General features: G+C 45.0%; 1 protein-coding gene across 22 annotated transcripts in view; it reads left to right on the top strand.

Annotated features, from left to right (window-relative positions):
* The window catches only part of NCOR2 (nuclear receptor corepressor 2), a 359,962-nt gene that overhangs the window by 233,139 nt on the left and 108,749 nt on the right, over nt 1-18,074 (top strand). For all 22 annotated transcript variants that reach the window (XM_081841565.1, XM_081841560.1, XM_081841545.1 and 19 more), the window contains one exon: nt 15,092-15,234. In XM_081841565.1, coding sequence (XP_081697691.1) covers nt 15,092-15,234 — 143 coding nt within the window. The remainder of the gene's footprint in view (nt 1-15,091; nt 15,235-18,074) is intronic.

The following is an 18,074-nucleotide window of genomic DNA, read 5'->3' as shown; positions in this document are numbered from 1 at the left end:
GCAATGATTTTTTAGCTGCCCTTGGGGTCCTCTAGACAGCAAGTTGGGAGACAAATGTTTTAAATTAATACATGACACATCCCTTTACTTTGAATTATTATTATTATTATTATTATTATTATTATTATTATTATTATTATTTTATTTTAAAGAAATTTTCTTTCCATTGCAGTTCACAATCTTAGGAGTAAGTTACACTGAGTCCAGTAACACATACTCTCAAGTATGTGGGCAGAGGATTGCAGCCACCCTGTCTTACAAATAAAGTATTCTGAGTAGTGTCCGACTAAGTTACAGTCAAGGGAGAGTCACTGAAATTAATGGACTTAAATGAGCCCTCTTCATTAATTTTGATGCGTCTACTCTGAGTAGTACGAAATCAAGAAAATTTACAATATTTAAAACATACAAATGTTTGCTATATTAATTATGCCACACCACATGCCTCGTTCTTGGCTACACGAAGGGCGAAGTGTTCAGATAAAAGGTTTTCTCTGGTGGCAGCAGGAATAAAGGAGGCATTTAGTGGAATATCTAGCAAAAAACCTGTCTCCTAGCTATACATCCTGGGTGAGGTGGGAAGGTGGTGCAGGAGAGTGGGGGCGATGCCAGAGCTTCTCAAAGCAAAGGGGGCAGTTGGGGCGGCATGAGAGTGTGCAAAAGTATTCACTAGTAGGTTGGACTAGATGACCCTCTTGGTCCCTTCCAGCTCTACAGTTCTATGATTCTGTGATCTTGCTTGCCCTCCTTTGCACACATTCCACCTGGTCAATATCCATCTTAAACTGTGGTGCCCAGAACTGGACACCAGATCCAGACCAAGGGCTCATCCACACTTCGATTGCCCCTTGCCTAAAAACCTTGGGTCCAGTGGGGGGCGGGGAGCAGAAGTGGGAATGACCCTTAAGTTATTTCTGCTGCAGCCTCATTGATAGTGTGAAAAGTTAGTGGCTTCAAGTCCTTTTGATTCAAATGGGAGCTACTTGCAGCTAACTTCCAGGGGTGTAGCCAGGATTGCCTTGGACACCCACCTGCCATCATCCTCTGTCAGGCTCTGGCTAGCAGATTCAGAATGAAATGTCTCAACAACAATTGCTTTAAATTACTTTCTTTTGGCTCCAAGTGCTCAGAAAAATCTGTCAAAGTCTTCAGTCATTTGAAAAATATGAAGTTAGTAAACTTTATGAATCTTATTTTCTATCTTTCTCTTTTAACCTCCTTTTTGTTCTTTCTAAAATTTCTTTTTCCTTCTCTATTTCTCTCCCCCACTACTTTCTGTGTTTTTATTGTACCTAGATAAAAATATTGGTTTGGTTGAAAAAAGGGAAATAATATTAAGTTTTGTATTTTTAAACCTTAATAAAAATTATTTTTTTAAAAAATGTAAACTAGGAAGTTAAATAAAAATTAACACTAAGGGGTACCTTTCATGCAGTTAATGATTAGATTTTGCAAAATTACAAAGAACATGCCTTTTTTATCTTATTTTTTTAAAAATCTAAACTAAAACAAGTTTTATTGGATTTGCTGAAAACCTTTTCAGCACTTCCTTCTTAAATTCCTCCTGTCTGCCAGCACAGTTTTTTTGTGCACCCTCACCAGGTGTAGTCCACTGAGATGCTCCTCTGCCATCTTTGACCTTAGCCAGGTCTTTACTCTTGTCAAGGTACTGAATGACTGCTCCAGGGTACAAGTGCTGCATGGCTGAGCAAGAGAGATGAGCAGAGCCTTTTTGTGGCAGGGTAAAATATTTCCAGGGACGCGGGTGGCGCTGTGGGTTAAACCACAGAGCCTAGGACTTGCCGATCAGAAGGTCGGCGGTTCAATTCCCCGCGACGGGGTGAGCTCCCATTGCTCGGTCCCTGCTCCTGCCAACCTAGCAGTTCGAAAGCACATCAAAGTGCAAGTAGATAAATAGGTACCGCTCCGGTGGGAAGGTAAATGGCGTTTCCGTGCGCTGCTCTGGTTCGCCAGAAGCGGCTTAGTCATGCTGGCCACATGACCCGGAAGCTGTCTGCGGACAAACGCCGGCTCCCTTGGCCAATAAAGCGAAATGAGCACCGCAACCCCAGAGTTGGTCACGACTGGACCTAATGGTCAGGGGTCCCTTTACCCTAAAATATTTCCACCTCTTTTACTAGATCCGCTCTTTTAACTGGTTTTTTGAGCACTTCAATTTCAAATATTCAGATTATTTCCACTTTTAGGTTTTTTTTTAAATTTTATTTACTTGATTTAGGGAGGCAGCTCTCCCCCCCCCCCCCGGCTATGCTCATGCTAACTTACCTTCCTGTGCATGTCTACTCAAAAGTAAATACTACTCAGATCAATGGGTTTCACTTTCCAGTAACTGTTTATAGCAGTTTCCCCCACAAGCCACTTGAAAACTGCTGATGGTCTTGGTGGACCATTTAATGATTTTTCTGCCTGTTGCAGCAATTATAATGCCCTGTGCTAGATGATGAAGGATTCTTAATTGTGTTTTTACTGCTTCTTTTATTTTTTGCATTGTAATTTGTTGTGCTACAGTTTGCATTCCACAGAATTCAAATTGTAAGATAATATAATAAACAAAGGAAGTGATAAAACTACATATGAGTATTCAGTGTGGACACACTGCAGTCAGAGCAACTGAATAAAGCTTATGGTCCACAGTTTGGGAACCTCTGGTATGTTGGATTGTAGCATTAGCCTGCGTCCAGCTGGGTGACATTCGTTTGAACATGTGCAATATACCACATCGGGAAATGGGTGAAGATAAAAATTTAAAACCTGGTGAGGATTAAATTCCATTCATACTAACTTAATAAAATGTTGTGTGGACTTTGAAATTGAAATGCTTTTTCATAATATAAATGGTCACCAGTTTCTAAGCTTTAATTCACATTCTGATGACGTTCTGTCGCTTCTGAAGTTGCAAACATGAAAAAGTTTAGCTCCCCTCAAACCTTGTTACTTCATTCTGCTTTTCTTGGTAATACACCAATATGAATCCAGTTTTCCAGCCCTTGGTGCTTTTCTGAGAGCCAGTCCAAGAACATAGAGAACTGTGAAATTTTGGGAGGAGCTCATGATTTGATATAGGTTCACCATGTTGGGGAAGGGTGGGGAAAATATTTGTCCCCGGGGGCTGGATCTTTATCTCCCCACATGTCTGCGAGCCGACTTTGACAAGTGGGAAGCGCCACCCACCTGTCAATCATCCAATGTCATCATGAACTGCCCACCTGGCAAAGTTGTCTTGTGGGGTGGGGTGGAGGAGATAGCATCCAGGAAACAGCACTAAGCTGGTTTGAACTCTCCGCTCACCTGCTGATGAGAGGAGACTTCAGTCCTGTTCTCTGCAGGGATCTGAACAGTATTGCACACTCCCCAGGGGAAGTGGCAGAGCCAACACAGTATTGAACCCTGCTCATCAGCTGATGTCACTTGTCCATAGGAGTGCTGTCGGGTAGATGTGGTTTGGGGGAAATGCCTCATGGGCCAAGACTGGCCCACTAGCTAGAGGTTCCACACCCCCGATCTTGGGGAAGGGCCATGGTTCAGGGTAGATCACATGGTTTTCCTACAAAAGATTCTTGGTTCAATCCCCGTCCTTCCCAGTAGTGTTGGGGAAACACCCTTACATCTAAAACCCTGCAGCCGCTGCCACTTAGTGCCAGGGTCTGACTCAGGAATGTTGTTGCTTCATGCTGTCTGTCTGCCTGTGAAGTCTTGAAAGCCTTTGGAGAACAATATCTTCAAAGCTTGGGGGTAGGTGAAAAGTGGATGACCTCAACAAGCATATCTAATGCTTTGGGAGCCTGGCTTCATCTCCCTCCCCAGATCCTTGACTCTCTCCTTGACCTCCAGTAGCAAAACAAATGTATGCAATATAAGTGTATATATCCAAATGCATTTAATTTGTATAATTTATACCAGCTGCCAAAGTCTGCTCTTTTTCCTAGGATGGATATTCCTTGGCTCTGTCGCTTTTAAAAAGTTTGACAGCAAAACATTTACACAGGCCAGCTGGTTCTGTGCTTCCTTTTTAAGTTTGGTAATGTCCCAAGAACCTCAGTCGTCCCTGTGTAACACTTGAGGTTGTGAATCATAGAATTATAGGATTGGAAGAGATCTCAAGGGTTTTCTAGTCCAAGCCCTTGCAATGCAGGAATCTCAATTGAAGCATTCTCAACGCCAGGTGTGGTCAGACCAAGGCAGAATAGGGTGCTACTATTACTTCCTTTGATCAGAACACTATACTTCTGTTGATGCAGCCTAGAAAGCATTCACTTTTTTTGCTGCTGCATCACACCGTTGCCGCCGCCGCCTCCTTCTTCTTCTTCTTCTTCTTCTTCTTCTTCTTCTTCTTCTTCTTCTTCTTCGCCACCCACCTGGCTGTGTTTCCCCAGCCACTCTGGGCGGCTTACAACACATTAAAAATGGTGAAACATTAGACATTAAAAAGTTCCTGATACAGGGTTGCTTCAGATGTTTTCTAAAAGTCAGATACAGTGGTGCCTCGGGTTAAAAACTTAAAAACTAATGGGGCCTCCGACTGCACTGCCGCTGCGTGATTTCTGTTCTCATCCTGAAGCAAAGTTCTTAACCTGAGGTACTATTTCTGGGTTAGCGGAGTCTGTAAGCTGAAGCGTCTGTAACCCGAGGTACCACTGTAGTTGTTTATTTCTTTGACACATGATGGGAGGGTGTTCCACAGGGTGGGCATGACTACTGAGAAGGCCCTCTTCCTGGTTCCTGGTAACCTCACTTCTAGCAGTGAGGGAACTGCCAGAAGGCCCTCAGAGCTGGACCTCAGTGTCCGGGCTGAATGGCAGGGCTGGAGACGCGCCTTCAGGGCTGAGGCCGTTTAGGGCTTTAAAGGTCAGCACCAACACTTTGAATTTTGCTTCGAAACATACTAGGAACCAATGTAGATCTTTCAGGACTGGTGAAATATTGTCTCTGCAGCCACCCCCAGTCACCAGTTAAGTGACTCATTTTAAGCGTGTGGTCTACTGAGAATCCTACTGGCAAGCCAGGTGCCCTCCCCCAATCTTATATTGGTGCATCTGGTTCTACCTGCCCTAATGTAGAACCTGACATTTGTCCCTGTTTAAATCCTTTTTGTTAATTTTAGCCGAGTTCTCCATCTGTGAAGGTGGCATTAGTTACCTCTCCCAGCTTGGTGTCATCTGCACATTTGGTGAGCACCCCCTCAGTTCCTTCATCCACGTTGTTTATAAAGATGTTGAACAACAAGGGGCCCAGGACAGAACCCTGCAGCACCTCACTGGTCCATTTTTTCCAGGATGATGAGGAACCATTAGTGAGCAGTCTTTGGGTTCAGTCAGTCAACAAATGCACCTTATAAACATAGTTTGCTGCTCTGGATATTAGGGCTCTTTGGGGATGAAATAGTGATGTCTCTGATTTCTTTTCATTTTCTAACCTTGATCTGTAAATCCATCTGAGCTCCCTTCCTGATGCCCTCTTGTGGAAAAGCCACTCACTCTCTGCCTTGTTCTTAAGAGGTGAGATTTCACTTGAAGCCAAGAGTATCTTTACTGAAGAAATACACACATTTGCGAAAAGCCTGTGACTCTTTGCTTAGCTGGAGGGAGACAGAATCGTATGTTTCCACATAGGAAGTAGGAGGTTCACTGGTGCCCTCACAAGCTCTGACGTGTGTACGTGTGCTGGCAGTATTCAAAGCACTTTGCACACATTATCGCAGCAACCCTGCAAGGTAGGTCATTGTGCCCATATTATGTATGGGAAATCAATACCTCAACAGCTTCAGCCCCCTAAGGCAACCTATTGAGTCCATGGCAGAGGCAGGATTAGAGATGACAACAATTCAAAACTTTCACTCCAGCTACTACACTGCACCATGACTCACATGCAGAAAATGCATGATACGTGAAGCCCCTCGGTTTGCACTTGCCCTGTGAATAGCTCAGCCCTGAACCTCTCAATTAAGTTCACCCCCTCCCACCTAAAAGCATGGTGCCCACCCCCATGTCGTTGGGTGTGCCGGTCACTTATTGGTGTGGAGAGCCTTGACCTCTTTCAACAGTTACCATTGCATGGTGCTCCAGAGCCCTTGCTTTGCCTGCAAAGAGGGCAGATGTGCTCTGGACAAAGTCCACCTGGGGGCAGAACAGGGGAGCAACAGGCGGGGCAAGCTCAGCTGTCGGGTTTTTTGCCTGCCTTTGCCAAGAAAAACCCCTTTGATTCACATCAGAGCAAAGGAAGCTATTAAGAAAAGCTTTGTTTTCCTGGATCGCTTCCCCCTGCTGTTGACATTCAGGGGAGAGAGAGAGGAGAAGGGTTGCCAAGTTGGCCGCACCCTTGTCGTCTTGGGCCAGCGCCACGCTGCTTATGGGCGCCCTGTCTAGAGGTCACATTCAGACGAAGAAGAAAACTTCTGGGTCACCTGGGGGCAGGATCAGTGGGGAGGGAGGGGGAGGTGGTGGGGAGGGAGCAGATTACGCACAGCTCATTTGGCTCCAGCCTTGGAACAGGCACCCAGCTCTCCTCCTCCTCCTCCTCCTCCTCTTCCTGCTCCTCTGCCATTCCCTCAGCTGACTTGATGAGCCAGTGAAGCCTGCTTCAGGTCGCCTGTCTGCGTTTTTGGCAGCACCCTGAGCATCTCCTAAAATTTGCCTCTCACAGCCTCCTCTTCTCCCCCCCCCCCAGCTGCTGAGCAAGGCAGAGGAGGATTGTAAGGCGGGAGGGGGGGAGAGGGGGAGCCTAACCAATCCGAAAGAACTTTCCAATCCACCTTAACAGATTGTAGTTCCAGGCAGTTGGAAACCTCCGAGGAGCTAAGCAGGTGGGAGTCTTGACAGAGAGAAGAGAGAGAAAGAGAGAGAGAGCGCTAGAGTGCTGTGGTGTTTTTTCCTATCGGGTTCCCCCCTCTTTCCCCCCACCAGCCAACGTGGAAGGAAGCAGCAGCCCCAAAGCAGAGAAAGACCCGGCATGGGTGCCCCGCAACTTCGCACAAAGGAACCCAAGGAGTTGTTGACCTCTCCCCTGGCTCCGGATTGTGCTTCCCCCTGCTCTTAAAAAGGGCTGGAGGGGAGCGCAGCATGGCTTTCCCAGTTTGCTTTTTCGGTTACTGGAATGGAGTAGAAAAAAGCCAAGAAAGCGGGAAGGCGGCCAGAGAAGAGGGCTTTTAATGCACTGTTTGCTCTCTGTTGGTTTTTGGTTTTGATTTGTTTTGCTCTTTCCTCTCTATCACGACTGACTCCTCCGGAGAGCTCCCCTCCTTCGCCTGCCGCATGTTTTCAGTGGATTTGCCAGCAGGCGAAGCTGGGAGAAGAGAATGTAAGTCTTGGGTCATTAAACACACTCGGGGTGGCAGTGGAAAATTGGAGTGTGTGGCATGGGGGACTGTGTGCGTATGTGTGTGTGTGTGTGTGTGTGTGCGTGTGTGTGTGTGTGTGTGTGTGTGTGTGTGTGTGACAAATACCCTGTAAAGCTGTGTGATATCTCTTCGAGCCAATTTGGACTTGAAGGTCTGTCTTTGGGTTTCTTTTTTCCGCTGGAAGCAGCAGGAAAAAGTGCTGGTGTTTTTTTGTGCATCACAACCTGAAGTCAGTGCCCTGTTCCTGTGGTAGTGATTTATAGGTTGAATGTCACGGTGTGCGCTTATATGGGAAGATTTGTGCTGCGGGGGGGGGGGGGTTTGCAGTGGGGAGGGATTTAGATGACAGGGTGATCAGCATGGGCCTGTTTGTGCCATGTAACTCTGGGTGTTCCCTAGCAAGAATGAGGGTGGCTGCTGACATCTCCCTCCCCAGGCGAGTGCGTGTGTGGATAATTATAGTTTTGGGAAGCAGGTGTTGGTGTTTTGGTTTTCGTTACTGTAAAGATAAGGGCAGCTGTACCTGCCAGTTCGCTCCTGCAGGGAAGACTCAGGTGTGTATGCTGGAAACAAGACCGCCCCATCCGAATGAGAGGGAAATGGGACACCTGTAAAGCCAGGAGTATCAGAGGCGGGAACACCGCCAAAGACTTGGGAGGGCTATTCCTGCTGGGCAGGCACTGTGAACTGTAGAGTGCTGTGGCTTGTGAGGGAGCACCCTGCGAGAGCCAGGTGGTGGGGTGCTGTATGCATGCATCCAGAATGGACTTCCATTTGCTTTCTCAATATTTGTTATATTTTAATCTCATGTCATCACGCAAGTGTAGGGCGGCATACGTGGCTGGTTGGGTACGCTTCCCCCCACCCCATCCGTTATTAAACACCTTTAGGTGCCAGGCGAAAACACTCCTCTTCAACATGTCGTTTTATATGTGATTGTGGGAGGGGGTTATTGTTTTGTTTTCTTTTGTCCTGTCTTTATTATGTACTTTTTGGTTTTATTCTGTATTTTTATGCTGTGAACCGCCCTGAAATCATCGAATGAAGGGCCACATATATACAAACTTAATATATAATAATGATATTGTTGTCACCACAACCTTTGGAGTAGACTAAGGTTGCCTAGTGTTTGGGTGGGAATTTGAACCTGATTTCCCACCAGGTTTACGTCCAGCACTTTGGGAGCTAGTCTGGCATAGTTGGTTTACTGGGAGACTAGGACTGGAAGACACAGGTTCAAATTTCTGATGAGTCGTGAATCTTGCTGGGTGGGTGGCATTGGTTCAATCACTCTCTCCCAGACTGACCTCCCTTACAGGGTGATTGTGAGGATATAATTGGGGTGGAGGGAATATACATGTTGCATTGAGTGGATTGGGGGGGGGGAGGCAGGATATAACTGTAAGAAAGAGATAGTAATCATGACACTGAGCTCCTGAATGGATGATTTGTGTTCTCAAAAAACAAGCGCTTGCTTTTAAACACGTGACCTGCTATTAATGTGCAGAGCATTTTGCAGTTTCTGATACAACTTCACAACAGTCCTCTACAGCAGTCCATTAAAATATTTCCATTGTCACAGAAGAGGAGCTGATTCTGGGAGGGCTGCATAGATGGTGTATTTTGGGGTGGTGGTTTGGCTGAGGTTAGGCTTAAGCCCAGATCATTTAACTGACTCTGGTGCTCTTTCTTTTGAGACATAAAATGTAATTTGGGACTTTGTGTGTTTTTCCACACAAGTTTTCTGCAAGGTGCTGGATGCAAAACTCAGTATGCCGAGAAACTCAATTTATGTTCTTTTAGGAAAAAACAAACTGACCAATGTTCTAGTCCTTGTGGCTGTGATGGGTGAGCTGGGGAAAGTGAAATAAGTTTTCAGCTGTAAGAAGCACTAAGAGAAGGCCCTGCTTGGACATTTTTTCCTCCACACAATGCCAATCACATGGTGAAAGAAATGGGGGATCTGAGGTGGCACAGTGGGTCAGTGCATCTGACTGATAACCAGGGATGGCTGTGGGCAGGATTCCTGCATTTCAGGGGGTTGGACTAGATGACCCTCAGGAGCCCCTTCCAACTCTTAGATTCTATGTTCCCGGATGACTTTAGGGGCCTGCACATTTTAGAATCATTTAAAATCCACAAGGAACTTATTCAAGCTGATTAGGACTCTGTTCTGCCTAAGACCACTGTCCAGCCCTCAGGATGAGATGACCCCAAAGGCAGCAGAGGGGGAAGGGAGGAGGACATGATTAACATATGTCTGAATAGGGACAAGGGGGCCAGGGGATGCCCTCCAGGTGTTGCTGGGCTGCAACTCTCATCCTCATGGCGGCTAAGGCTGGTGAGAGTTGGCTATCACTGGGCTAGAGATTGCTTTGCCCCTTGCTCTTTCTCTACCTAAATTATTCAAGAAAAACAAACACGTTCATTTTACATAATTCATGTAGGTTGCAGAATTCAGACTTTTAAAAAAAAAAAACGCAGGCATTTGTTTGTTTGTTTTTACATCCTACTTGCCTGCCTTTGGTCCCAGCTTCCAACCTGCTGTCTTTAAATAAGGGTGGGTAGGCTATTTGAGATGAGGGAGCTTCTTATGAAAAGAAAATGAGGTTGTGCTTCCTGAAAGGGCCATAGGTTTTGGCCTAAGATGGGATGTGCCTTTGAAAGGACTCAGAGTGTTTAGAAGGTGATGTTACTTCTCCTCCTTGAAATTTTGGCCATGGACTTAAACACACAGTAGAATGAGGAGAGGAGGAAGTGGCAGAATGGACAGTAGTATTTCAGAACAATGGTAGGGGATACCATTTTTAAATGCTCTCTTGCATTAAAAACAAGGAAAAAACTAGCACCAAGAGTGAACTTGGGTTTCAAAATGGCACCTCCCACCTGCAGCCTGGAGGCAGTGTCACGAATGGACTCAACTATCCCATTCTCTGCGGAGCATGTGTAGATCAGGCCTTGGCATGTGTTTGACGCAAGAAGTTCTTTGAACTGAGATTGCGGGTCTTTCCCCTGACTCCTAGATCTTTACTAGATCTAGTCCACCCTTCATCCCTGAAAGTATTTTTGTGTGGTCCCTGTTTATCCTTCCCAGTTTTGGTGAAGGTGTGTTATGGAGTTTTACTCCAAAGGAAAAGCAAAAGTTGCAAGAGGGAGAAAGAAAGAGACTCCCAACCTCAAATGCTGCCTGTCTCTTTAGACTTTTGTATGCAATATCCTAGCATGTATATATTAAATCAATCCCAACAGTGACATATAAAATAATATAAGCAGTCCACATGTCCAAATAGGTATCTAAACAAGACTGATTACCAGTATGTCATGACAGAGAGATGGCTTAAAAGGCTCTTTCCATGGCCGGTCCCCCCCCCCAAATTCTCCATTTAATTATTTATTTCCCTGAAGCCCACTTAAAGTTGAGATCGCATAGGTGAAATCATCGTATGCTGTGAGTTTCCTGTATTGCCTTACTATCCTATCTTTCCTACTCAGGTGCTCAGGGCAGCAGGTCCTCCAGGAAAATCTGTCCTCCAGAAACCAATTCAGGCTTGCTAAGCTTCCACAATATGCTTGCAGCATCTGCCATCAAGACCTTAAAGAGAGGTTCTCTTACCAGACCACCCCTTTGGGGTGTAAAGACTACCGCTGTGCACTGCCGCTGGACTGCGCTCACGTTCCCAAGCAAGGTGCCCTTAGGATTGCCTGCTGTTGTCACCCCCAAGAGAGAAATAGCAGGGCTGGAAGTCTAGTTTGCCACACAGCTAACTCTGCTGGGAACTAGCCAGTGAGCAGAAAAGCAGATCCTGCGAGCCCTTATAGTGGCAAGAAAGACTTGCCTTGTAAGGTTGGAAGAACAAACACTCACCACCACTCAGGGACCTGAAGATCTTACTGCCCTTTCTGCTTACCAGGCCAGGAGAAGGTCTTGTGAGGGCCCTGGAACACTCCCAGGGCCCTCATGCATCCTTCCCAGAGTCCAGTAAGTGATGCGGAGGGCGAGGCCTGCCCGGACAGGTAGGGATGGTTGCCTGAGGGTGGGTGGGTGGCGGTCTCAGGGGTCCCTGGCTTTTTACAATTTTGCATGTATGCATAGATCCCCAGAGCTGAACGGTCTGTAAGCTGTGAGTTACCTGTACTGTCTTGTGTTAATAGAATGTGAGTCTAGAATCTGCCTCACAGCGGAAACTCCGTCTTACGTTCCTGCAGTCATGCGAATATGGAGGACAGGGCGAGGGGGGCGGATGCTCTTATGCCACCCCAAAGGAAAAGGAGCCTGCCATCAACTCCGGGGATCAACTAGTCGATCCTGCTTGACCTGTTGGACATCCCTGGTCTGTAACATCTAGGGCCGCTGTATTGAGGAAAGCTGGTCCAATTCCAACTGGCAATGGGTTTCTAAAATCTCAGACAGATATTTCCCCCCAAAGTGTAATTCAATAGTCTTTCAACCAGCATCTACTTTGTGGCGCCCCCCTTCTTGGAGAGGTTCTACCTTTACTGTCGTGCGCGCGCCACCGCCCCCTTTTGGTGGACAGGTGAAGTTAGAAGGGTTTATTTCTTTCCATTTAGAAGGCATTCTCTGCTGGCTGGGCAAGTATTTTATTTTCAGCTACATTTTATATTTTATCTTGGGCTTCCTGTTCGACTTTTTATATACCAGTTTTTCTGCTTCTCTTGCTTGGTTAGTGTAAATGATTTTTATCATGCTGCATTTCTTTGTTGCAGACACGTTTTTAATTTTCAACATTTAATTTGCAATGTAAGTCACTTAGAACTGTGCTGGTGTTTTGTCCGTCGTTGTCTCCCTCCCCCAGCAGTATCTAATAAATCTCTGAGTGGGTTCTCCCTTCTTGGCAGCTTAAACATTACCTTTATATACAGAAAGAAGATTCTTCCTCAAATGCCAAGCCCTTGACTCGACTGTGTAGCTGATGAGTGTCTGCCAAAGTACATTGGTGTTCCAGGGGCTTTTCACCAATCCGATTGGGGTTCCTCTGTGGAAGGATGTCCCAGTGCATTTCCTGACAGTTGAGAGCTTGCTGGAAAGGATAACTCTGGTGTCCGCAAGGGTTTTGTGGTCTCTTTGCGATTGTAAACTGCCCTGTGATCTTTGGAGGGAGGTTGGCACATAAATTTAATAAATAATAATATTGCTGGAAAAGGACTCCAATATTGTTATTTTTTCCTGATATGGCCCCTGGGAGGGGCTGTGTTAGTTGTAAGTTACCTATATAACATGCTGATTGTTGTTGCTATTGCTGCTGCTGTTTTTCAACAGAGCTTTGTGGTCAATATGACCTGTCATCTGTCAGCCATCGTGAATTTTCAGTTGTTTTATTGAATTTATTTCAGTGGCTGAGCACATGCCTTGCCTGCAGGAATTCCCAGGTTCATCTCCTGGCACCTCTGTCTAAACTGCCTCCATCTTATCTGGATTGAGGTTCAGTTTATTGGCTCTTATCTGGTCCATTACTGAGGCAAGACTTCCACTGCCCCACCTGCAGATGGAAAGGAGAAGTAGAGCTCTGTGTCATCAGCATATTGCTGGCAACATGCTCCAAAACACTGGATAACCCGACTCAGCGGTTTCATATTAGCATGTTTTGGGATTGGTTGACTTGTTTTCCATCTTTTGTGTTGTTCTTTTTATCACTCTCTCCTAAGGTGAACCATCCAGGGGGGAAAGGGTAATGTGAGTCTTGAAGGGACATTGAAATACACAAACCAATAAAGGGCTAACAAAATTTGGGAACCTTTGGTTTTGGAGCATTTGTTTTAAGGCAGGATTTTCAGCAAGCTGGCAATTTTAAAATAGTGTTTTCTCTTGGGTTGCATTTTCATGCGGAGTGTGTAAAGCATGTGTGGACCCGTTCCTTCCCATAACCACCTCCTCATGCAGCTCCTGTGGCTCTGGCCCCTCAGGGGGCTGAAGGAGGCGAGGTTCACAGGCTCTGTGTCTTCTCAGCCAACCCAAAACTTCTTCTCAGACCTGAACGGTGAGGAAACCAGGAGCCTCAGGAAAGAGTGGGCTACACCTGGGAATGACTGGGCATGTCATACTGTCCCATTAGTCCCAGCTATTTAGCCAAGGGTTGAGGATGGTAGGAGTTGGAGTTCAAAGAATCTGGAGAGCAGCAGGCTGGGAAAAAGCTGCATTACAATGTAATATATGGAAATAATTTTGAGGGGAAGTAATTGTATTTATTTATTATTTATAAAAAATAAAATGCAAATTTATTAACAACGTCTGTATAAAGTTAAATAAAACCTCTATGGGAGGGAATATAGTGTTTCCCAAAGATTGGCCCTGTCTGCGGTCCATGGCAGTTGGGTCTGACTTGCTGTCTTCAGAGGTTTGCCTTCCTTGAACAGTTTTTTGTGCCTTGAGGTTTGAGTGCAAGGTCTTCCGGAGTGTTTGAGCTCCTCTCCTCCCTGATCGCTGACACCCAAGCAGCACATCACTCACCTGGGTGTGGAGCTGGATTCAAAGCATGAGATACTCTTCTTCAAGCACTTTTTTGCTGTAGGTATTACCCACATGTTTTGAAACCTATCTTTGCAGCCATGAGTGCTAGAAACATGCCTATTAGTGCTTCTTCTTTTTAAATGAATACTGAGATTCAAAGTAGACATGTTGTGATGGAAGAGTGGTGTACAGACAGCACTGACTCAAAATAATCTCTTTTGATGGTCTTCTTTCCCATGCTATTGCAAGGGGCAGTAGAGACAATAGCAAGTTTTGCTGGGAACTGGAGGCACTGCTAGACAGTCGTTCCGATCCTCCTGGATGGTGTTGAGGGATGAGTGTTCAGACCCCTGGGCTCTCACTTGTGGGGTGCCTCAGGGCTCCATCCTCTCCCCCATGCTTTTTATCACCTGTATGAAGCCACTGAGAGAGATCATCAGGGGGTTTGAGCTGGGTGTTCATCAGTATGTGGATGATACCCAGCTTTACCTCTATTTTAAATCAGAACCAGTGAAGGCGGTGAAGGTTCTGTTTGAGTGACTGGAGGCAATTGGAGGATGGATGGTGGTTAACAGATTGAGGTTGAATCCTGACAAGACAGAAGTACTGTTTTGGGGGAACAGGGGGGTGGTCAGGTGCGGAGGGCTCCTTAGTCCTGAATGGCATATCTGTGCCCCTGAAGTACCAGGAGCACAGCCTGGGAGTCATTTTGGACGCACAGCTGTCCATGGAGGCACAGGTCAATTCTGGGTCCAGGGCAGATGCTTTATTGTGTTTTTAATATTCTTTTGGGAGCTGCCCAGAGTGGCTGAGAAAACGCAGCCTGATGGGCGGGGTATAAATAATAACTATTATTATTATTATTATTATTATTATTATTATTATTATTATTATCCACTGTGACTTGCTGATCACATGAGATTATCTCCTCTTCCTACAACAACAATCCCTCACAGGAACATAGGAAGCTGTCTTATACTAAGTCAGATTAAGGATCCACCTTGATCTCCACTGACTGGCAGTGGCTTTCCAATGTTTCATACAGGGGTTTCATCCCAGACTTACTTGAAGATGCCAGGGATTGAACCTGGGGACTTCCACATGCAAACCAGATGCTCTACCACTAAATTGCAGCCCTTGTTCTAAATGCTCCCCTTCCTTCCTTCCTTCCTTCCTTCCTTCCTTCCTTCCTTCCTTCCTTCCTTCCTTCCTCTTGGCTTTAATTCTAGTTTCAACCCTTCTGACCGTATGTATGTTTCACTGATCTGCAGGTCTCCTTGAACATGGACGTAACTGGTCAGCCATTTCCAGGATGGTGGGATCCAAGAGTGTCTCCCAGTGTAAAAATTTCTACTTCAACTACAAGAAGAGACAGAACCTGGATGAGATCCTGCAGCAGCACAAACTGAAAATGGTAAATGCAGTGACCTCTCAGATAACATTTTGGTGAACTTTTGCACATCTTCCAAGATGAGTCTGCAGCGTCTGGTTTGGATTTCTTTACCTCCTGCAGAATTTACCTGGATATAGAGCCGTTTCACACTGTCCATAGTAACAAAACTCAGGTTTGCCACTGAGAGTGCAGTCAACAGCATATCTGTTCACAATCCTGGTTCTCTGTTGAGTCTGCCTGCACAACAGTTTCCTTTTCTTTTCTGAAATGACATTATTTTGTCATATTAACCCTTTTACATGTTTAGGTGTATTCTCAAAAAATCTTAAGCTCACATCTTTTAGAATACATAAATATATATACCATGTGTGGAGCGGCCACTGTCAGGATGTTTCTAGGCTACAACGGAGGAATAAATATTTAGCACTTAGCGATGAGTTATTGTTGAAGTTCATATCCACACCATACATTTAGAGTTTGCGGTTTCCCCCAAAAGAATTCTGGGAATTGTAGTTTGTTAAGGGTGTTGCAAATTGTAGCTCTGTGTAGAGTAAATTGCACTTCCAGGATTCTTTGGAGGATGCCGTGACTTTTAAAGTGTCATAAATGTGCTTTAAATGTGGGTGTGGGCACACAAAGGTAGTTGAGTTGATGTTCTTGAACTGAGAAACAAGGGTTCACGTGTGCACTGAAATGTGGTGGGATTTTTCACAGTGCTTCATTTTTCTATGGAAAATTTATCATCTCATAAGTAAACGTGAGAATGAGTGCCAACTGCAAATACAATATTTAGGCAAGCATGGCAGCTTTAAAGTTTTTAGTTCTGTTTACTAAATAGAAGTAAAATAAGCATGCTAAACACTCGCTAGGGCAGGGATAACCAATATGGTGCTCTCTGGTTGATGCTGGACCACAGCTTTCCCCATCCCTGACCACTTCCCATGTTGGCTTGGGATGACGGGAGTTGTGGTCCGAAGCATCTGGAAGGCACCCCATTGGCTACCTCAGCTCTAGGGCATCAGGGGGAATTATGATGCAAACTGAAAAAATCCCAGCTCACATTATCCTAATTTGCTTATGCAGAAAGTTTGCTTATGAACTTTTTAAAAAAATAATAATTCTTGAACGTTCACATTACTCTTTGTGGTATATGAGAGAAGGAAAGAGAAATGTGCTTTGTTGCTGTTCAGAGCACTTTAATTTGACCCTTCCATTAAGTGAAGGGCCAGTGATTCCTGGTGAAGGGCCAGTGAGGTGGTGATGACTCCGTTATTTTTATCTGCTTTGGGTCATGTTGACATGTATGTCTTGGGACAAGTTGCTTTTCAGATGGTGCTAGTTTGAATTACGTTGTTGTTGTTGTTGTTGAATTACATTGTTGTTGTTCTTGCTGCTGCTCCCCGCCCCCTGCCCCCCCTTTTTTAGAAATCCCACAAACTTCTCCTTCTCCATCTCTTCTTGCTGGCGTTGCTACGTGATAGACAGAAAGTAAGCAGGTGAAGCTTTTAATGGCATGGAGATAATTGGAAAGGAAAAGAGCATCCTGTTTACTTTCTCTGTCGGGAGCTGCTGCTATTAAAGGCACCAGAGGAGAAAGCAAAGGCAGAAGCTTGCCTGCCTCCCCTGGACCTATTTGTTTATTTTACTAGATTCAGATGCTGCTTAATTGAAGAAAAGAAATCCACACACCTCTGAGTGGTTCACACAGAATTATATAAAATATTTATCAGAAAATGTTGATAAAATCAACAGACTTAAGAAACAAGTAGATGGAATAGAATTACCAAAATACTGATAAAATCAAGTTTTTAAAAGTTTAAAAATAGGCATGCTAAAATTGCATGTCTGGGTAAGCTTGACTAAAGAAAATTTTTAACAGGTATCATAACGCAATATAAGAAAGGCGCCTGCTAATATTGACATTTGACATGGGGATCAAAGAAGAATTGAAGGGAGCAAGACAGTTGAGAAGCAAGTTGGAGGGAGAGAAAAGGCAGTTATAATTGTCATCGTTTGCTCCTTGATTGCCTTGCTTTCTTCAATCCTCCTTTGATCCGCTTGGCAATTGTCAGTATTAGGCAGGTGCCTCCATCTCTGTGCTGGTGCCGTCCCTTAGTGCTCCTTCGGTTTTCTCTGCTCCTTCATGGGATGCTTCCCAGATTGTGATCCGCCTTTCCTATGAAGACTTGCCTAACTTTCCCACTAATAGCCTTCAGTTGACAGGTTAAAACACAGCTGCTTCAGAGGGCATTTGTGACAAATTCATGTATCTGTCCCTTATGGCCTGTCTGGTGATTTCTGCGGGGGTTTTTGCAGCAACTGTTTTCTTATTATGTTGTTAAACAAACTTTTGGATCCTGAAAGATGGACTGGTTGCTCATTTTATAATAACAGCCCTCTCAGCAAGACTAGAACAAGACAAACGGTGGGAATATGGCAAGGGGCCTGTTTTATAGTAGGGGCCTGATGGTGAAACTCCCTCCCCAGGTGTGCTAAGTGAGCCCCTTCATTGCCCAGCATCCAGCAAGGCATTTCTGTGCCTCTCAGCATTTGATGGTTTTTATTGTTTAGACAACTTTTTTTAAAAGTGGGGAACTCTTTTTTTGAGGTTTTATTCCTCCGTTCTTAATTTTATCTTGTTGGACATTATTTTTATGTTTGTTTTGAAGGAGTTATGACCAAAGTCATATTTTTTAAATCACAGAGAGAAAGAGAGAGAGAATGGTATAAGTAAATGACCTGGAAAGCAAATACCACACTGCAGGTTTTTGCGCCCCCTGCAAAGCAGCGGGAAGGTGAGGAAGTTTTCTACATGGCAAGGTCACCTCACATGTTTCGCAGAGCAGGTGTGTTTTCCAGCT

The sequence above is a fragment of the Podarcis erhardii genome, assembly GCF_964252035.2.
Source record: "Podarcis erhardii genome assembly, chromosome: 15".
NCBI classification, from domain to species: domain Eukaryota; kingdom Metazoa; phylum Chordata; class Lepidosauria; order Squamata; family Lacertidae; genus Podarcis; species Podarcis erhardii.
Note: the sequence above shows the minus strand (reverse complement) of the source record. Positions and strands in the feature narration are given on the sequence as shown.